This window comes from Wyeomyia smithii, chromosome 2 (genome assembly GCF_029784165.1).
Source record: "Wyeomyia smithii strain HCP4-BCI-WySm-NY-G18 chromosome 2, ASM2978416v1, whole genome shotgun sequence".
NCBI classification, from domain to species: Eukaryota; Metazoa; Arthropoda; class Insecta; order Diptera; family Culicidae; genus Wyeomyia; species Wyeomyia smithii.
The window spans coordinates 74,759,573-74,781,510 of NC_073695.1; the positions used below are offsets into that span (position 1 = coordinate 74,759,573).

The 21,938-nt window shown below is 38.9% G+C and overlaps 2 protein-coding genes across 3 annotated transcripts in view; one reads left to right on the forward strand and one right to left on the reverse strand.

The window, feature by feature from the left end:
• Positions 1-4,427: 4,427 nt before the first annotated feature.
• LOC129725838 (nucleoporin seh1) lies at positions 4,428-16,205 on the reverse strand. 2 transcript variants are annotated; one of them, XM_055682146.1, is made up of 5 exons: positions 16,187-16,205; positions 5,664-5,782; positions 4,948-5,600; positions 4,747-4,892; positions 4,428-4,687 (listed from the first exon to the last, which is right to left on the reverse strand). In XM_055682146.1, the coding sequence occupies exons 2-5, from the start codon at positions 5,772-5,774 to the stop codon at positions 4,515-4,517; spliced, it is 1,083 nt and encodes a 360-aa protein (XP_055538121.1). In that variant the 5' UTR covers positions 5,775-5,782; positions 16,187-16,205; the 3' UTR covers positions 4,428-4,514. The 2 variants fall into 2 exon arrangements, with proteins under 2 accessions (XP_055538121.1, XP_055538120.1); XM_055682145.1 differs by lacking the exon at positions 16,187-16,205 and adding an exon at positions 5,867-6,081.
• Positions 6,024-21,938, forward strand: part of LOC129725836 (acetyl-CoA carboxylase) — a 50,376-nt gene continuing 34,461 nt past the window's right edge. The window contains exons 1-3 of the mRNA XM_055682143.1: positions 6,024-6,301; positions 17,133-17,329; positions 17,484-17,907. Of these exons, the coding sequence (XP_055538118.1) occupies positions 17,185-17,329; positions 17,484-17,907 (569 nt within the window). The 5' untranslated portion in view covers positions 6,024-6,301; positions 17,133-17,184. The remainder of the gene's footprint in view (positions 6,302-17,132; positions 17,330-17,483; positions 17,908-21,938) is intronic.

A 21,938-nucleotide genomic window follows, 5' to 3' on the forward strand; every position in this document is an offset into this window, starting at 1 on the left:
GAACTATAGAGTTCTCCAAGCGAAAACACACAAACACTACGACACGGCCCGCTTTACACTGTATATCGAAATTTGTGAGAGTGTGAATCAAACCCAGTAGTTTTTTATTCTCTTCTTTAGATGACAGTTCTCACAGGTGACAACAAATTCTTACAGCTAACAAAGAAAAATCGAAAACATCGCACTAATACAAGGTCCCTACGGAAGCCGATTGTCAAAAAATGCATTTGGGAAGGCAGCAAACATGAAGCAATTTTGGCTAATATCCAAAATAATTGAGAATTTGGCTAATATCCAATATCCAATATGAACCTGTGGCATGTTCACGAACCAGTGTATTATTACTGAACCGTGTTTCTTCTAACTTTCGAAAGTGTGTTGTAGCTTAGTGGTTACTGGCGACAGGTGAGCGATCGTAAGGCCCTTGCATCAAATTTGACTTTTTCACGAAGCATATTTGATGCTACAAGAATTTATTTGTTGTACTGCAAAACCCAATGATCAAAACGTGTGACTGTTTCCTTCTATCATAAATCTTTACATTTAAAAAAATGATATTTAGCTCGTTGATTAGGAGTAATATTAACCCTCTAGTTCCCAATGCCGCCATTTGGCGGGCTTCAGTCAAACCTCTAAAAAGCTTCAATAGATACCTAAAAAGCGTTTATAATGATTCATAGTGATTTTACCGAAGCCCGTCTAGAAATAAACTTGGGCACTAGAGGGTTAATAAAGAGAAGATTCAGATTTCATTTTGGATTTGATGAGAAAAAATAGGAAAGTGGATTGTGAGATTACCATGAATAATAATATTTTCGTTATATTATTATATTGCTGCACGTAACAATTGTCTCGTCGTCCTTTTCATCCTCACTTGTGCTTCCGTGTTGTTTTATTAAACGTAAAACCATTCTCATCACCAACGAGTACGATATAATTCACATCGTATGGATATTAGCCAAATTGCACACCGTTTTGTCAACTGACCTTTCGTTTATAATTGAAAAAACGGCTACTGTGCTAAAAATACGTGGCAGATGGAATTTTTCTACAGATTTCTCTGTTTCAACTCAACGGCAAGGTTCCAGCATATCTGAAGGGTGATATACTCAATAAAAAAGTTGTCATGAACAGTCAAAATATGTTGTACCGACAAAAAACTTTCAAATGCATTTTTCTCGATTTGATGCCTATGGCATATTAGCCAATTTTTGAATTATGGGCAGAATGAGTTCATTGTCATTTATTGTTCGGTATAGGCAGTGGTATAGGCAGTGGGGCACCGCTAAACGAAAATTTAGCGACGCTAATCGCTAAGCCGCTAACCGGAACTTTAGCACATAAGCGGAACTTTCGCTAATCGCTAATCGATAACTTTTTAATATGTAAATAGTTATATCGCTATATTTATTGCTCGTGTTTTGTAAGAATTGGACCACTTTGATCTTTTTTGGTTAAACAAACGAAAACAGTTACTTTTTAAAGCTAAGTATTTACAATAAGAGGTTCACGAAACGGTATTCATATTTGATTTTGTAAAAACAAGAATAACAAAAATTATTTAGCTTGCATTGAAAATAGATACTCTTAGGAATGTTTTCATAAAAATTCAATTATTATCTGAATCGAAAAAGTAGAACCAAAGTTGTTATAATTTCAAGCGCATTACAATTCACCAAAGTTCTTGGTGTGTCAAAAATTTAATCTAGACCTTGTGCTTGTTCTTCAAAATGCTCCTGTGGCTTGTACGAAAACTGAAACTCCATTCTAGGGTAAAAAAAACTGACAAAAGTAACTTTCGCAGTAAAGTATGTTCATCTTTTGAATCAATTTACGTACGTCATCAGCAATCCACAGTTTTTCTAAAAATTTCTATTGTCGCCTCTCTACAAAATTTAGCGAATTAGCGATTAGCGTTTCGAAGGCCAAAATTTTAGCGACGCTAACAGTTTCGCTAACCAGCTCAAAAATTAGCGAAACCGCTAAATCGCTAACTGAATTTTAGCGTCGCTAATTAGCGAATTAGCGAATCAGCGGAATGGTGCCCACCACTGGGTATAGGGATGTCAATGGATCGGTTTAGTGACAGGAGCGAAAGGTGAAAGTATGTTGAAGTCATAAATGGGCGACTTCGAGCCACCACGTGGTCGACTTGGAATTTTCAAATGCTTACCACTCGGTAATAGGTAATGCGTCACTTGTGAAAACATATCATTATGTTAGTTATTGTGCTGAAAACATAAGATAGTGTTTTCATAGATAACGCATTAACTATTCCCGAGTCTCGTGGCACTGAAAATTCGTAGTCGAACACGTGGTGACCGAAAATAAAGAAGGGTTTTGACAGCAGCTAGTGCGCTTCCAGGTCAAAACGAGGTGATCTGGTGGAATAAAGAAATTCGCTAAAGTTTCCTTCTCACTTCTCTTTTATACTCATTTGGTGATACGTAGGGCGGGTATCGACACGAGTGTCACGATATTTAGGAAGTCTGTGGCTTCGCCGATGATATCGGTGCACGAACCCTTGAGTAAATGACGGAGACGCACACGCTGGGTGAATTGAACTGGCCAAAAACGCGTAGAAGATTAAGCACATAAGAGGAAAAGGTTTCAGGATTAATCTCGAATTCAGATTAGCGGTATTGAAATCGAGGTGGTAGATTAGTTCGTGTTCCTGGGCTCACTGGTGACTGCTGGCAATGACAAAAGCAGAGAAGTTCGACTACGCTTTATGGCCGAGAAATGTGCTAGCATTGGAATCCGGAATACGCTCCGCTCGAATAAAAGACCGGTAGTCTTCTACGGCATTGGGTTTTTCCAACAAAAGGTGCTGCGTTCCATCTCCACGTTTCCGGCTCGGGAGAGTTTTGCTCATATGAACGTTTTCGAAATGAAGTGATTTCGCGGCCTACCCAGATACTTGTTTATGTCTCACGGTGACCATTTAGCCGAAAATTTCATTCGGTAGATAAATATCGTGACTAACGAAAACGCGATGTATACCGTCCAAAGAATCACGTCAGCCGACGTATACTCGGGATTGACAAATAGCTGGTTGCTACGAGTGGCAAAGGCTACTTCGCGCGCGTCGTACGCAGAGGATCGTGGTGTTCGGCAAGAAAGATACTCATAGTTCGTTTCCGTAATAAGCGCGCAACATTTTTATATTCCGTTTTTCAGGTGTGATTTTCGCGGGATCGTTTTCTTTTTAAAGCAGACGAAGTGACTACGAGAGACGTCGTTAGTCGATCTGTTAGATAGAAAATATCCGGTTGACCGAACCCCTAGAGACTCCGCGTTTATACCTTTAATGAGGCCGTATTATCTTCAAATAGATCATCAACGCGCAATAGCTTTCGGTATAAAGAGGATCACCCTACGAGGAGATATCCAATCATTTGAAGTTGTCTCAATTCGGTCCAAGATCCTTGCGTACGATTTATTGTTGCGGTGTTACATTGTCAAACTGAATAAGTTCGAATTGCATTATGAAAATCGTGGCGCGACACTTGATCTAAAGAACCCGACGCTCGAAATCAGCGCATCGTTTACCAAAACGAACCCTGCTGTATACCTTGCCCTTTCTCCAACATCCCAGTGGTTTCTCGTGGAAGTGCAGAGGTGTTCTCGGCTTCCATAAAGCGAGTATCACGTCAACATTTTCCTATACAAACTCCTTCTTTGACCTGCATTCGGATGCGGCCGGCGCCGATATTGCCTAATAAACAGATTAAGGTCACCAGTTTTTACACATTGAGGATGCATGTTAGTCCCAAGCATCATCTATTGGTTCTCTGTGTAATTACTGCTGATCTGGCAATAACGGAGTAGCAACCGCGGGCGGTCAATCATGCTCATGCTCATGCTCAAAAGGTGCTGCGTTCCATCTCCAGTGGAGTGTAAGAAGGTGGATCGTAGCGTAGACGAATGAACCTGCTAAGACAACCGCTCATTGTCCTAGTGGTGAAAATAGGGAGGCTACGGTGGGCTGGGCATTAGAGATGGTCGGGTTTCGGGTTTTCAAACCCGAAACCCGACTATAAAATCTATGAGATCTCGGGTTCGGGTTTCAAAAAAGTAAAATTTTCGGGTTCGGGTTTGAACAAAAAAAAAGTTTCGGGTTCGGGTCGGGCTTCGACCGAAAAAAAATTCGGGTTCGAGTCGGGTACGGGTTTGAAAAACATCAAACCCGACCATCTTTACTGGGCATGTGTTAGGTATGTCAGATGAGATCTGACTGGAATAAGGGACGAGGAGCGCACCGAGCGAGATGACTCGATCATGTGAAAGTTGACCAGCGGGGCCGCCACAGACGACATGGCTAGCGACCCTGAACCCCTTCCCTTCCATCATGCGTTACTTAATTTGTGTTCGACACCTTACTTTGTTAAGAGCAGGAAAAATATTGGACCTAGGAAGGACCAAACTTCAAGTGAAATGGTAAACTGATAGATCAAATTTATTACGCAGTTATTATGAATTGAAATTACTTTTCTAGCTTAAACATTTAACGACTAATGACGCGGTACTTGACTCGGATGGCTGATCGTGCCCCGTTTGTAGTATTTTGCGGTGGCATTTACTAAGCTGGACAAGTTCAATGAAGGTGCTGCAGAATTTTCCTGAACAGATTGCGTATTTTCTGCCTTGAGTACCGCTGCGCAGCGCCAGTTTTTCAGGTAGTTCACTGGAGGTAGCAAGAAATTATTAGTAATGATACGCAATTTGTTGGCATACGTGTTATACTTTTCCACATGCGGACGCAGCCATCGTCTCCAGTTGACGCCAACATAGTACCCGTTATGTTCCATGTGACTCTCCAAACGGTACAGTAATGGTCACCGAATTGTGCTACAGGTTGAACATCCAGGCGTGTGCTTGATGTAGGTTCGCTGTAAGTTGTCATATAGAGAAAAACCTTATATAGAGGTAAACGAATTAACTTACAGAATTGGCTTCAGATTAAAAATTTGAACATCCTTGCTAGCCACGGCTAGTATATGATAGCTTCTTCCTACATTCGGAGCAAAGGCGATATCATGCACTGGGTCCGTGATGGAGCTTATTGTTTCAGTTTTAGTCCACCGTCGGGAATTTTCGCTGTATTCAAAAATGAACACTTTACCGCCTGAACTTTGAGAAGAATCATCACTGCCGGCTGCAATCATTGGCGCGTGTAGTCTGAACATAGATTGATTCCACGACAGGCAGCTCAGGGGGATTTTCACTGCTATTTCATGTGATAGCGTCCACTGGGATAGATTCATTATGTCTGGTGCCTCGTAAATGCGAATTATACCGTCGGCAGACGAAGTTGCCAAGACAAGGCCTTGTGATTTCGGAGCAAATTTAACATCCGTCACGCTGGTTCTCGAATCCACCAGATTTGTGCGTCGTACCCACCGTTTAACCGGTGACATGGCGGGAGAAGTTTTCTCTCCGACTGTTTCCTCCCAAACGGACACAGTTCGGTCGAAGGAACAAGTTGCAAGCACCTGTCCAAATTCCGGATGAGCCCAGGAGAGACGCCATACGGAACCTGAGTGTGCTTTCCAGCTGGACGTTACACTCCATACGTCGTTCTCGTTTTGATCCCAAACCTGAGCAGATTGTGATGAATTTAAAGAAACTTATTTTGTTTACATTTTGTGTGATTTACTAACCTTTACAAATTGGTCACTCGAGCAGGTTGCCATTCGCTGACCGTAGTAATCATATGCTACATCATGTATCACATCTTTGTGCTCCGTGTGGATAGCTTGATTTTCAAACATTTTTCAATCTGAAAAGATTTGAATTAACCACGATTAGAAGAATTTAAATTTACAAAAACACGCGAAGATTGCTAAAAAATAACTGATTATACCGCGATCGGCTTTTATTAAGACGTTTAGCCAGTGCCTGGTCAAAACTGCTGGGCATGAAACAAATGTCATTAGCGTTTCTTTTCAAACTTCTTTCGCAGCTTCCATCAACAACACACAGAAAAAAAGATTGACATTTCGAGTTTTCTTTAAAGGAGCAAAAGGAAAATTTGAATGCAACTTATGGACAGCGTACTATTATTGTGTGGTGCGGTTGTGTTTTTCGACTGCTGGCTAACCGCATCGTGCGAAATTCGTTCATAATTTTGCAGATGCAGCCAGTAGGAGCAGGCAAGTTTGGAAGACGAATCCATTAACGCGCTGGTATTTCACTTGTTACGGCAGAAACAAAAGTGTACTTGCTAGTGAAAAAAGAAATCGATCAGTGAAAAGTGGAACTATTTGCTCGTAGGCGCCAGAGGAAAATATGGATAAGTGTATGTTTGATAACTTCTGCTATACATATTGTGCTTTTTCCGCTAAGTCGAGCCCCTAACTGTATCTAGATCGGCACGTAATCGGATTATCGATTGATAAAGCTACTTTACTTGAATGATAAACGTGAAGTGGTTGATAATATTGTATATTCAGTTCTGTGACGGCATTGTTTTCCAATTAACATGGGCTTAGCTTTTTCCACCAATCAGAAGCGATGGTGTGATTCCCGTCATCGTCATCATCAGCAGATGAGACGCGTGTGTTCGTGTTTTGTGTATGGTTTTGATGTTTTTATCCCGTTGTTTCTCCCGTGCGTTCGTCGGTATCTTCAGCCCCGTTATCTGGCGAGACGTACAATCTTTTGCGAACGTGTACACAAAAAAGCCGGCGTAAAATCCGGCGACTAGATTTAAGCGCTCTGTGTATATGATCGATATGATCAGAAAGCATTGGACTGTTAAGCTTTTAGGTTTATTCTGAACCATGATGTATAGATACATACATCTATACATCATGGTCTGAACTAGGTTTAATACGTCAGTGTGCAACTTTTTTCGCACGTTGTTCATGACTTATTTGAAACAATGTTTTCAATTTTTGAATAAAAAAAAGGTATTTATGAAGGCAAATTAGGTATGAAATCGGAATTTTTTCTATGCTCAATTACATACAATCCTCGAAATAACTAATTAATATATTTTAATGTGGGACTACGTCTTAGTTTTTTTATGCTGGGGTACATTCTGTAAAATTGGAATTGAAACAGGAGAATGTTTCGTCAGATTTTAAACGATAATAACAGCATAACCACATGATGGATGACATTAACCAATATTCTGTTGCATAGATAAAATGTTGAACAATTTTGTAATACGTTTGTTATCATTATTATTTTCTTGCTCAGCGGTAAAAAATGATAAGGATAAAGTTTCAAAGACAAATTTGAATAGACACCAACCAATTACAGGTCGGACTCGATTATATGCAGTCTCCGAAAAATTTTCACTATATATAATCGAATCCTGTATATAATCGAATCAGAAAAAAAAAAATTTTTTTTTTGTTTATTTTGCATAAATATTTTGTTGTTTTTGAATAAATAAGAAGAATTTTTTGGACTAACTCCCTTGAAGTCGCAAAAAACCTTTCTTACAAAAATATATGTATATATAATCGAATCAGAAAAAAAATTGTTGTTTATATTGCATACATGTTTTGTTGTTTTTAAATAATAAGTAGAATTTTTTTGACTTACACCCTTAAAGTCGCCAAAAACCTTTCTTACAAAAATATATGTATGTATAGATTTCGTAGTTATTCTTTATGTTATTGCAGTCAGCCATGGCAAGAACACTACATCGTGCTGCACGGGTGCCACTTTTGCATAGAAACACTACACGGCGTGTATTGCAACTTGCACTGCGTGATGTGTATAGGGTAGATAGTAGATTAACTAGATTAGCGACTTGCGTATTGGGTAGATAGTAGATTAGCTAGAAACATTGTCTTTAATTTATTCAAATTTTTGCTCACCAGTATTGATTTCAACTTCATAAAAATAAGTATTTGAAAAGAGTCAATCTCTATCACCTCAACCTTAACATTGAAATAGTAATATTAGGGTCCATTCAAATTTAACGTGACATAAACATTGGACTTCCGGAAAAACCTCACCACTTTGTCTAGCATGTTTCCAATACTCAGCACACCAGGCATAAAAAATTTCCTCAGCCCTGCTTGCGTTATGTAACATTTGAACGGACTTTTATGAATCAATAAGGAAGCGCTTATTTATAACGTAACGCAAGAATAATTATTGTTGATCTCCTTTCCCCCTTTGCCATGCTTTTTGTTTGAATTTCCGGATGGGTTGCAACACTTTGCCAACCCAACACTCTTTCCCGTTTCCTGAGCGTTACATAATTTGTAAACGTTCCCTCGCGATATTTCTGTTTTAGATCAACTTTACTTTACTTGAAACATTATGGCTCAAAAATCAACGTTTTGGGTAAAAAAATGTTGCGGTACGTCATATTTGACTGAAGGGAACATCCATTAATTACGTACCGTAAATAAAAACTATTTTCGACCCCCTCTTTCCTCTAGGTAACGCTCTTTGTATAGATCTTCAAAATTTTTAGATTGCGACGTTTTGTCAGATCTCTACCTCCCCCTAAGCGTTACGTATTTTTGGGCGATCCCTAAACGACATTGCTGCTTTAGATAAGTTATATTTAAAATTGAAAACAAATTTTTTTTTTTATGATTCGATTGTATACAATTTTGTATATAATCGAATCATATATAATCGAGTCAATATATAATCGAGTCCGACCTGTACTGCGAACTTCTCTATATCAGTATTAAAAATAGAGTCACCACGTTGCACCAGGGGGAATAATGTTTGCTTTCATGAACTAATTTGATGAATTTGATGTAAATGTTTGAAACAGGCCGTCTGCGGACTCTGTAACCTTTGTAGCTAAAAATCCATTTAATTACAGTGTTTAGTCTCACTTCACCATTTCATACAACCCCTGGAGTTGTATACCTTGTATTTTGTATTTGTATTTGTATTTGTGAGGTATAGAAGGGGGCCAAGGGCCGGGTCACTGGTGTGATGAGGCACCATTCATGCTATACCAGTGATAAGAGGATTGGCATCCCAGCCTCAGTAACCAGCTGGTCAATTAAAATCTGTGTAATTAACTAGAATAACCCTGGGCAAGTTGCAAAAATACTGTCTTGTTATGGTAGCATCTTGGCAAGACCCCTGAGTTATAACTAGTCAATTAACTGCCGAAGGATAAGGAAAGGCAAGGATCTCTGAATGTTAATAAGTGTGTGTAAGTGTGAGTCCGTGTGTGTGTAAATGTATGTGCATCTGTTTGTTTGTTGGTTTACTACGCTGAAAAATAATGATGATAAGACGATAATGATAAAAATAATGATAATACCAATAATAATCGTAACAATAATAACAATAATAAAAATAAAAACAGAACATAATAATAACATATGCTAATCAATAAACAAAAATTGACATGATAAAATAATACTTAGCTTTGAAAACGAAGAACTGTGGTTCCTTGATCAAATTTCGCTGTGTTGGTGAATTCAATACATATCTAGACATCTAAACTCGAAATTTTATTATCAAATTCGGAATAAAAAATAGGATGAAAATATTAAAAAAAAAACGAAAAGGGAAAATGAAACAGAATGTATATATGAACGATGCAGTCGATAAAGAAACCACGTACGTATTACTAAATAATACTACATACAACAATACAACTTTGCACATGGAACTAACAGTCAAAAGTGAAGAATTTAAGTTCACGTTTAACTACAGTCCATCCATACATGCATAAGAGTCACACTGCCAGAAAAAAGTAAAAGCATTAATTCATTTTATCTAATAATTAACGAAGTATCATGTGGGACTGTAATGCATTCATGGATATAGACAAGAAAAGAGCTTGCACTAAGTGGTCTGGTCCACGTGTGAGAAAAATTCTTTAGTGTTATTTGATATTGTTAAGAAACTTTCTCACATAGGAGATTGCCGAGATCAGAGTAGGAAAGACTACAACATAGGTATCTGACTCTCATCATCTCCCTTAGCTCCCATCCGCCACCCGGGAGCACGCGCCCTTGGGCTGTCAAAACTCTCATACAATAGTTTTGTGGCTCCATCTTAGGATTCCGTAAAGCTATAAGAACCCGAGATAGGAGCTCAACCACCAAGCCCAGGGTACAACCCCTGGAGTTGTATACCTTGTTGTATTTTTATTCAAAAATACTTCATTTTTCTTTTGAAGTAGAATACTTCTCTCGGGAAGTTCGGCTACATAGGGATGTGAAAAGAAAAATCAAAAACCGAAAAAAATGAAAAATATGTCTAATTTCAAATGCTAATAAATCGGTTAGTATTCGATGAATTTCCTTAGTTCTTGCAGCAATAGATTGGAAAATCTTATAAGATTCTTCCCAGAAGAAGATAATTGTAATTTCATCATTCACACTATTGTACTATTGAAAACAGTCAAGCCTTGTCAAAACGAAAAATTCGACCTCTGATTGGTCGTTATATGATTGCTTCCCAAGCACGGTCGACAGAATCATATATCTTGCAATTTACAACATGCTATTTGGCCTATGTAAGAGCCTGTTTCCGCCGAAGCCGCTCATAATAGTTCTAGACAGCGACAACAGCAGTCGTCCTCCCTTAGCAGCAGCACTAGCAGTGCAGTGGATACCAGCGATGGCGGAAAGCGGCCACAGCTGTGACGTAGCAATGGATAGCGCACTAGTTGCAGCGGATTCCAGCATCGATAGCGGCTGATGCAGTAAGGCACTTTAGTGAAATTTAGTCTCTGTGCAATAGTGGGCACTAGTAATAGCATTCAATGAGAAATTGACTCATTTTGACAACACGTGAGCCGTCTAGTTTTGAGTGTTAAATCAGCATTTCATTGTCTACTTTATCATCAGGAATACTTTATTCGCCCTGTCAGTGATAACGCAAAGATGTGATCGGCATCTTATTCGATACTAAAATGAACAACAAATTGTCCTTTTCAGGATGAAATGAAAACTTGATTGTAGGGTTAATATTTTCTAATGAGTTGATTCACATTTCTAAATTTGTAAAAGTTATAAATTTTACTTCATCTCCGTGTCTCAAAACGTACTGAATTATCTTTTCCTTCAGTCATGAGCACGACATCCGAAAAAATTTCATCTCGAAATTCAAAAATTGTCAAACCCCAACCATGACAAGCAACTTACTATATTATTGCTATTACTATATTATTGCAAAAAATGATTGACATCATTGTTGAAGCGCAAAATTCGATTGATCTGATTAGTCAACGTTTATTTACTAGAAAAAATGACTGACACACAAGTAGCCGGGTTATCTTTCTTGTAAAAGTATTCTACTTCAACCTTGCGGTCGTGGCTTTGCACACAGCCCTCCTGTTATTTTATTTTATTCCGGGTACCGAATTGTAGTACTAAGGGAACTAACGGGTAAACAAGAATTTACTAAATACCGATACATGTTCATCGATTTCAACAACAATCCATCGATATGTGTTTATTGAAACTAATTTGCTTACTCGCGTCCTGAACTAACAACAGCTTTGTTGTCAATCAGAACGTTTAGCCATTTACTTGCTACATGCTCTACACTAGCTAGCATGGGACGAAAGTCCATTCTACTGTTCTATATACAGGAAAGTTTCTGTGGTGTGCTTTTCACGTGAAACGGGTGATCTATCCGACTTCAGTTAGTCGTTCCTTGGGCGTGCGCGGTGACGGTTGCCTTTTTTTTATCTAAACTGTTTCAGTTCTATTAAAAGCTCAATAACCAGCCGTTAAGTGAATTAAAGCAGAACGATTGTGTATTATTATTGGGTGACTGCAGTGTATTGACTAGACTGGCGGTAACCCAGAAGGTACGGCTAACCGATTCATTATTGTTCGCATTTCGCTGGTGTCTGAGGTCAAGGATCAAAAAACTTTTTCAAGTGAAATTAACTGAAAAGTACCAGTGCTGGGACATATAGGACGGTTGGGCTTATGCAAGTGTAGTTCGAGCACAATGACTAATTCATGAGTTTTCTATCGTCACTACTTAGACGGTTGATCAAGTTTTGTACAGGTATGAACGGTTGAAAATTGTATGTTGTTTCATTTTATTTTCTCTTATCTAAGAGGATTTAATTTCCATCCTACCTATAACAGTTGCTAATCACACAAACTTCGCTTTTACGATTATAACTGACATGGTATGGGCAGGCCGTTCCGATTACTGTATTATCACCATCGATTCTGTTGGAGCATCATCCGACTCTTCTTCACTGTTGCAGGTGACCACGCGAATAAGTGTGTAAAATGTTATCAAAGCAGCGAAACATTGCTGCTATTGCTGACCGCGCTACACCTATCAGTCACTTTTCAGCTGATCAGTAGCAGACGTTCAGTCAGAGCGCATGCAGAACGCATGACGATTGTTCCGCGTCTTGTCCTGTGTACTGATCCCGCGCTGCGACTAACTTTTCTTATTGCATTATAGTTTTGTTGTACTATAGAGAGGTAATGTTGAAAGTCATCTAGCATCATTGATGTTTTTTTTTTGAAATTACCTCCTTATATTATGCAGTGTTGACTTCCAGCTTTTTTTCAATGCATGAATTCTTCTTTGGTATTGATAGTGGATGAAACTTCCTGGTATATCGCAAGACCTGCAATCTGTACTCGGCTATTGTTTTGGTCCAAAGACGGCACGGATATATTTTTTTCTTTTTCATTGAGTGAACCAATGCTCATTTATGAGAAGGTTCGTTTCAAACAACTATTCCTGCTTTCACCAAAGCAATTTCAGAACTCTGCTAAAACTGCCAAGTCATTGTTGATGTTATTGTTTTCTTAGAAAGTCATTTTTATTAACGAGAAATTTAAGATTATCGTCTTTTTAGCAAGCTATTACTTGTGATGTTTGTTTTCATTTGAATTCAGGTGATACTAAAAAAAGAATTTGGTTTTAATAATACTTCAGAAACTTCACCTTTGCTTATTAGAATATGTAGCAGAGCAAAATGTGTTTTAACTGCGATTAGCTACTGTTAAGTTCTGATTCTATATTTCTTCAGTTCATAATAAGTCAGTGGTTAACCAGCAGTTTTTCTAGTTTTTTTTTGACGTTGGACTAACGTCTACCTCGAAGTTAGGCGCCTGAATTTGAAAATCTAGTAATTAAACCAGGGAAAACCAGGGAAATGTGGTCAGGTTTTGAGCGCTTATATACCAGTAATTTATTTTCAGAATATCGAGGTTTTGGTATCAACCGATCAGAAATTCTTTTACGGTTAAATGTATGTAACAAAAACAACCTAGTTTTTGAGATACACTATTGAAAAATTGGTAAATAACATCGATTGTCTAAATCATACCGAGCAACCAATCACTATATCTCTTTCCAAGCACAGGCGACACTAACGGATACAACCGATCTGACTTTGTAAACGATTTGTTGTTGTTGTTGTTTTACTCGAGGTCGCTTTCTTTCCTGATGCTTTTTTACTTGCCTTGCCATTTCATATTCTTCTAAACTCCTCCCTCTTTCCAAATAACTGGCGAAACCTGGATATAAAAGGTACCATTCGAACATTTCACCCCATCATTGTCATTCCAAAACTGTGCCGGTATCATACGCACGCCATCGAATTGAATTTTTCATTCGTGCGTTGGCTGGCAAAGACAAAGTTTTTTCTGAAGCAGTAGAAAGTTGGCCTGCAGAATTGCCTGCCATTTCCGATAATTTTGCTGCTACCGAAAACTTCATAACAGCCATTCATTTTCTTTCTTCGTCACGATCAGCAGCCAACGTCCTTGTGGTATCGGTACAGTCATGGAATGAATTATACATAAAACACAAAGCGCGCATTCCTAGTCAACTAGGTATATTCTGTCGACCTTGTTAGGGAAAGAAGCATTGTGCGACCAATCAGCAGATGTCGACATTTGCGTTTCGACAAGGCGTGACAATTTTCACTAGTACAATCGTTCGAACAATCAGATTACAACTTTCTGCATTTGGACGGGTGCTTGGTTGGTTTTCCAATCGATTACTGCAAAAATGTAGAAAAACGGTTGGAAACTGACTGAGTTTAAAACGTTTGAAATTGGACAATTTTCGTGACGCTCTCGATGTTTTTGGTTTTTGAAATTGGATCCCTGTATTGAAATTGCTCCCCTGTATATGTTGCCGTAAGACGTAATTCTGCGTAAAAAATATTCGGAAATATTTAAAAAAATTAAAATTAATTATCTATCCACCCACATATAAATGACTAAAATGCCTTCAGGCGTTCGCTTGCAATAATTGGTTGAAATCTTACGCAACATCTGCCAGTTTCATTTTCAAGTTTACAAAATGTAATCTAGTATAGAAAACAAAGACGTAGTCCTACGCCAATAAACATGGGTACCCTGCTGAACAGTAACGGGTGTTAAAACTGCTGAGTACATAACGGGTAATGTAGTTACAGTTGAACTCCAGGAGATTCGTAGTGATAAAGCGGCCAGTCATTAAATCATGTTGGTCAGAGGAAGTAGAGTGTCTAGTGATGCCGTGGTATTTCTTACGTTGCCGCGATCACCACTGAGAGCTGGAAACATTATAGAGTTTCTTCTGACCTTCGCGAATTTTTTTGATGCAAAGGAACTAAACACCTCTATTTATCTCGTGGACATTTAAATCGGGTGTTACGGTAAAAAATTGGTCTAATAAAAACGTGTAAACCAGTCATTTTTTATTAGAAAATCAAATCATGTTTTTTTGTCAAGTTCAATTCGCACAGAATGACGGAAAAATGTTGACTGAAGCAATCTTTTTAGCTCTTGAATCCTTCCATCAAGTTTTGTACAGCCAGGGAGGGTTTATGTCGTTTGGAACCACCTGTACGTTTTTCGCGGCATACCACCCATGGCCGTTTTTCCGTAAGGAAAAGATGCCAAGTTCGGCCAAAACAGAATGGGACAACTCGTTACTTAAGGAAGTGCAACAGACGTTTTTTAGGCACTCCAGCACATAAATTTTTGGGTGACGGAAAATGCACAGGAACAGCTATTTCATTGCGAACTTCGACAGCTTAATGTATCGGAAAACCTCTGCTACCTTTCCTCTTCTAGTTACTGCACAATATTCCTGTCCAGGAAGCTGTTTAAAGTTTATCCTGACGTAAGATTCATCATCCTGTACCACGTAATCAACCTTCGTCAGCATCTTCGCGGGCAGTTTTTGCGATCGTTATCTGACCGACTTGTTTTGCTCACCGTCACGATTCGTAGTCATCACCTTATTGTAAGTCGACAGCCCTGCTCGATTCACAGTTGTAGATGTCACTCCCAGCTTGCTCACGTCACGGAAAAATTGGGATTCCACGTGAAACTGCTGGCCACTCTTTTCGTCGTTTTGCGGCCTTCGGATTTCGATTTCCTCCCGATCTTGTTTTCCTGGCAGTAAACAAACCAAACACTTCTATTACGCTGGTGACGGTTGATTTGGCCACATTCAACAATTTTGCCAACTTGGTGTGCGAGTAGTTCGGATTTTCGCGATGCGCGAACAAAATTTTGGTGCCATTTCCACTATTTTCAGAGCAGATGTCACACATAAGGCATGATACTATACACACACACATATTCTAAATGAGGGGTGTTCAGGTTTTTTTTCGATATACGATAAAAATAATACGGCAAATTGAAGTTGACCAATTTTTTACCGTAACAGCCTTCAATAGCCAAAAAACATGAGTCTTATTTTCTTTCACTACAAATTCGTTTTTCCTCTCACGGGCACTGCTTTGATTCAAATGGTGTGTTTATGTGTGTCATTCCTAAAGAATTCAAGGTCAGTAGTTATGATTATGCTTTGACATTGAAGGAAAGTCTCTCTCTTCCTAAATTCGGTCTCTCTCTCTCTCTCTCTCTCTCTCTCTCTCTCTCTCTCTCTCTTTCTCTTTGAATTCGGCCCTGCTTGTGAAGCTTGACATATTTTTTGTAATAACATAAGAGCTGTTTCAATTTTCTTAGTATGCAGACCAGTTTTACAAAGCTGTGATAGCGTTCCAATCATTTTTACAAAATTGATATAGCGTTTTAATCCTCCATCGCCAGGATTCTTCGTCATAACCATGATAAAACCCAAATTAATCCACCTAGCGGTGAGACCTAGCCTTTCTCATTCAATTATGTGATCAACACTGTTGCGCACAGCGTAGTGTAATGTAAAAACATGGGTTGAAACAATCATAGATTTTTTCCCCAAAAAAAACGAAAACTTTGATTTTCAATTCACCTAAACCAGTTACCTATTTATGTTAAAAAAATCAATTAGAAAGATTACTTCAGCACCACATTCTACACACTTTAGTTAGTATAAGCGCGCCACTCTGAACGGCTTTTATTCCTGGACGCATGGCTAACCTGCCTAGACGAGTTCGAGCTGATAACTTTGTAATCAAAACCCACACTTTGACCGACTCGTTCCTGACTGACCCCTCGGCAACCTTGATTCGCCCGGGATGGCTCGACTTTTCTGTTCCGCTTATAGGTACGCAAACAAACCGTGATTATTTAACCGCTCGTCTCATCTTCCTACATATTGATAATGTTTTGTGCACTCTTCTGCCGTCACGACACGATTAGATTTTTTTTTACTCGTGAATGTGACGGTGAACGCGGACTATAACGGTGAGAGTTTTTGTTTCGTTCGTCAAGCCAGGATTAGCTCTTTCCAAAGCTTTCTCAGTACCAGCTGACATTGAGAGAATTGCAAGATTGTCGGCGACATCATCTACCGATAATACCTTTTATATGTTAATGCTGATAACGACTACCTACTATGCCATGTATTTACGGCAATTTTTTTTTTGAGTTGTCTGATGGGACAACCGGTCAGCACTGTAAATAAGGTTGAATTTAATATATTCAGTGAACTGGACTCATTTCTAATTGAACCGTTGGTTGAGTCGCGTCGCTGGTGTGGATCCGAGCTGTCGATTAAATAGAACCTACTTAAGTGAAGTGTGAAGTAAGTTTCAATATGTAAGCGTGATTTAAAAATTTTGTGAACCTTGTTTTGATTTATCGCATTGCTACATTGCGTTGCTTGATACTTGATATTGGTTCTGTTTGGATACAATTTGTTGCGATGAACTGTGAAAGGCGCATTTATAACATCAAAGTAAACTTTACATATGTCTGCAAACATCGGTGGCTAATTCTATTACTTTCTTTCTTTTTAATTCTTAATAGGAAAACCTTCACACTTGCAAAGACATAAATGTGTAGTTAAAAATCAATTCCAATGATTAGTTTGATGCTTACCGGTGTTGTGTTGTTTGCCTACATTTTTCTACAAAAGTGGTGGTCCAGTCAACGCAGTAATACTTCGGACGACAGTGACACCATTAGCAGAATCGAACATGTTAGTTACAGTAACGTGAACAATAGTACGTAGTTACTACCTCACTTGTTCAGTTTTTTTTCTCCCTTCAATTTGCACTATTTGCCGTTGTTTGCTTGAGTTTATTCATCGTGATTATTAAGCTTAATTGATAAAAATCTTTATACTTACCCATTTTTTTCGGTGTTTCCTTTTTGCAGGTGATTCGCCCGCCGAAAGCTGCGACACGGAACCACCCGTAGTCAGTACACACGTTATCACCAACGGAAACGTGATAGCCGAGATAGCGATCGATGTCGTCGCACAGCAGATAAAACGTGTTTCTTTTTCCAATGCTAATCATATTTTCGAAGAAAAGGAATCTTACCCCAGTGAACAGAATAACGGTGTTAATCAAAGCGAATCAAGCTTGAACACTGTGAACGAAAATACAATTATCAGTGAGAACGGGATGGATTCCGGCGCGGGAGGAGCCCCCGGTGGCGATCGGCCGAGCTTTATTGTCGGTGAGGACGGCCAGGATGAACAGGAAGCTAAGGATGAGTTTCCCCAAACGTTGGAAAACGGTATGCCGCATCACGTCGGATACGAGGTGAATTTGAACGAGAAGCGACGCCGGTTGAGGTGAGTCTCCTGTAAAAACTTGCATGATTTTGCCCACGTAAATGTGGTCAAGAACTGTTTAGTTTTATACACAGTACAGCAAAAACTCCTCGATACACGGTCTAGGTATTGTACATATTCGTTTGCTTAAGTTTTTTTCTGAGTGCGAACATCTTTTGTGAGCCAAGTGATCATCGGCGTGACGTAAATAACGACAAACAGAACAGCGAGCAAAAAATCAGTAATTGTCTGGCAGGTCTGTCTTTGATAGGAAAAAATTCGATTTACGTTCATTAAACCTGTAACGAATTATAATGAAATTTATACTTTACGATCGAACACGACGATTCTCACTGAAGCTGAAAGAGTACACGACGGAGTACTTGTAGTTCTTCGGTGTGCTTATTGAAGCTTATAGGTAGATATTCAAGGCTTCGTTATTTTAATGACTGTTCTTTCAAATGTACTTATTACAAAACTAGTAGGCGTGTATATATCCTGTCGAATTTATCAAAAGATCGCACATTTTAATTCTAATAGCTCAATAACGTAAGCTATCTTTCAAACTTTCCAAAAATACCAACTTTGTTCAAGGTGGAAGTATGTTGAAGCCATAATTGGCCGACTCAGAACCACCACGTGATCGACTTCGAATTTTCAAATGCTTACCACTCGGTAATAGTTCATACGTCACTTGTGAAAACATATCATCATGTTTGTTGAAATGGTGAAAACATCAAATAGTGTTTTCATAGATAACGCATTAACTATTCCCGAGTCTTGTAGCACTGAAAATTAAATTATATTACTATTTGTAAAATTATTTATTGTCTACACTTCGTGATCGTCTGCAATCCATAGTCATTTTGAGTTGCCAGTTCAATTTATTATTGCATAAATAATCATTCTGTGGCCACAAAATATGATTGCATGAAGATATGAATCAGTAAAAGTATTTTTAATTTCCAGCTCTATCCTGAATGTCAACGACTACCAGTACTTAGCATCTACTGTGTGTTTGCCCATCCAAATGCACAATAATGGAGACACTTAGTATCGAATAAAAATCTATTCAATATTGAGAATAGGTTATATTTCCATTTAATTCTACTACAAAAAATCGAATACCATCCGCAGAAACGTATTTCGGTTGCTACCTACAACCATCATCAGTACTTCTTAAAAACACTTCTTTCAAATTTTCAGAAAATAAAGATTTTTTGATGGACATTTTTTAGAAAAAATCATGGTTTGCTAATACTTGCTACCCGCTGAGATATCTACTTCACAATTTTTTTTTCAAATTTTGTGTATTTTTTTTCACTTAAGTATTTCAGAAACTTCTGTACTCAGAAGAAAACGACGTAATTATTAAATTTCTATTGAGAATAAAATTGTAAGAAATTATTTCGAGTGAATTCATAAAATTATCACAATAAAACGTGAAATTCAGACAAAACATATAAAAACTCGTAGATCTCTGAAACTTGAAGAGTTAGAAATTTTGTATATTCTGTAAAGTTTCATGAAATTTAGAGATCTACAACTTTGTCGAATACCGCAAAGCTCTAGCGTGTAAAGGAAAGAAGTTGGCATCGCAACGCCACCTTTGCGGCTAAATTCCGAACCAATTCAAACATCCAAAATGACGCCCTAACTATACCAAGAAACTTTGTAGAAGATCGGAAACCGATTGGTCAAACCCTAAGAGCGCTATTAATTTCGTTCCGCTAGATTCCATTTCTGGCCCAGTGTGCAATCGCCCCTAACACCTATTTCGCGTGCATCCTCGTCGACAGCACACATCCAACAAGTGCGGGGTCTACCCCGAAGTCGACGACCTCTATCGGGATTCCTGCTAAATATAGCCTTCGCTTGACGCTCATCCGGCATTCTCGCTACATGCTCAGCCCACTGAAGCCTGCCGTGTTTTATCCGCTTGACTATATCCGCCGATTTGTATGCCTGGTACACTTCATGGTCCATGCGTCTGCGCCAAACACCATTTTCTAGTTTGCCGCCAAGGATTGAACGCAAAATCCTGCGTTCAAAAACACCAAGAGCTCGTCGATCAGCCTCTTTCAGCGTCCATGATTTATGGCCGTAGAGAGCCACCGGAAGAATCAGTGTTTTATAGAGTGCAAGTTTAGTACGGATTTGCAGACTGTGGGACCTTAGCTGGTTATGTAATCTGTAAAAGGCCCTGTTTGCGGCTGCTATCCGCCTCTTTATCTCACAGCTAACCCCGTTGTCACATGTCACCAATGTCCCCAGGTAAATAAATTCGTCGACTACCATGGAACGGGGTGAAATTGATCAATTTTTATAACAATTCCAATTAACTAGCTCCATGTACATTTTTCCCGAAATAGTATAATTTTAGAACAAGTACTGGTATGTGCTCAAGTGAACCTCTATGGCTATTGGTGAAATTTTTATCGTCTACTTCATGAAATAAATTCGATAATTCTATAAGGTACTATGAGGTAAATTGGGGTGAAATTGATCACCATTGAAATCCATACATTCTTTTGGCAATGTGCTTTTTTTCGATATGCTTAAGATAAATGATGATTTTTGTGCTGCAAAATATCATTTACAGCTAGTTTGAAAACGAAAATAACGATATTTCAGGTAAAAATTTGTTTATTTTGGTTCATGAGCAGCTTGTTGCTAAATTTGCTCTTATTTGATGGTCGTTAGACCGATTTCAATTCGGTTTGTTGCAAAAGCTCAAAAACTAGCTCTGAAAATAAAATCTTAGTGGTTTCCTGCGAAGCAGTATTTCTTTAATGGTATGGAATGATCATTATTGAAAATTATATTTTTTGAGCTTTTATCAAACTTTACTCACTTCTCCAAATTTAACGTAATTAACCCTCAACTAAGATTACTTTAAGTAAATTCAATACTTTTTTTTGTTATTTGGAAACATGTTTGATCAAATTTGATTGAGTTTTGACTGAGTTAGAAGAATTTTTCGAAAATATGAAAAATTGCACCGGCCATGCAAGGGTTAACTTTGACAGGTATGTGAACCATGCAAAAGTTGCGTTTAAGGACACGTTAACAATGCCTAGTGTTGTAAAAGCAATGTCTTTTGATTAGTATTTTTTATCACGAATTTTCAGGTGATCAATTTCACCCCACTGATCAATTTCACCCCATTCCACGGTACTTCAAATGTTTCCCCATCTAGCACCACCGCAGCACCAACCTCCGACGGACTACCACGCACTCTGCCAGCCACCATGTATTTCGTTTTGGCAGAGTTTATGACAAGCCCTAATCTCGCAGCTCCCCTCCTGAGAGGTCCGAAGGCCTCTTCCACAGCTCTACGGTTGATACCAATGATGTCGATATCGTCCACAAAACCGAGAATCATGTGGGACTTCGTAATGATGGTGCCGCTTCTCTGCACACCAGCCCTCCGTATAGCACCTTCCAATGCGATGTTGAACAATAAGTTCGACAGCCCGTCACCCTACTTCAAACCATCTAACGTCACGAACGATATCTCATCGGCTATCCTGACGCTTGATGTAGAACCTTCAAGGGTGGCACGTATCAGCCTAATCAGCTTTGTAGGAAAGCCATGTTCGATCATAATCTGCCATAACTCATTTCTCTTTACTGAATCGTACGCTGCCCTGAAGTCTATGAACAGATGGTGCGTCCGCAAGTCGAATTCTCGGAATTTATCGCAACATTATTTGTCGCAAGGTAAACATTTGGTGCGTCGTGGAGCGTCCCCCTCGAAAACCGCACCAGTACTCGCCAACAAAGGTCTCCTGCAACGGCCCCAGTCTGTGGAACAGGATGCGGGAGAGAATTTTGTACACAGTATTGAGAAGAGTTATGCCCCGATAATTGCTACAGTCCAGGCGATGTCCTTTTTTGTAGATCGGGCATATGAGACCCTCCTACCAGTCCAAGGGCAATTTTTCATCAGACCACACTCTCAGCATGATCCGATGGATGGCACGATACAGCTGTTCGCTCCCGACTTTGAAGAATTCGGCGGGAATGCCGTCCTTACCGGCTGCCTTGCA

Excerpts from the sequence above, each read along its gene's own strand:
- LOC129725838 (XM_055682146.1), bottom strand. The coding sequence starts at position 5,774 with ATGTTTGAAAATCAAGCTATCCACACGGAGCACAAAGATGTGATACAT. Across the intron at positions 4,893-4,947 it reads TTTAATCTGAAGCCAATTCT|CGAACCTACATCAAGCACAC; the intron begins GTAAGTTAATTC and ends GACAACTTACAG. Across the intron at positions 4,688-4,746 it reads CTGCGTCCGCATGTGGAAAA|TGAACTACCTGAAAAACTGG; the intron begins GTATAACACGTA and ends TGCTACCTCCAG.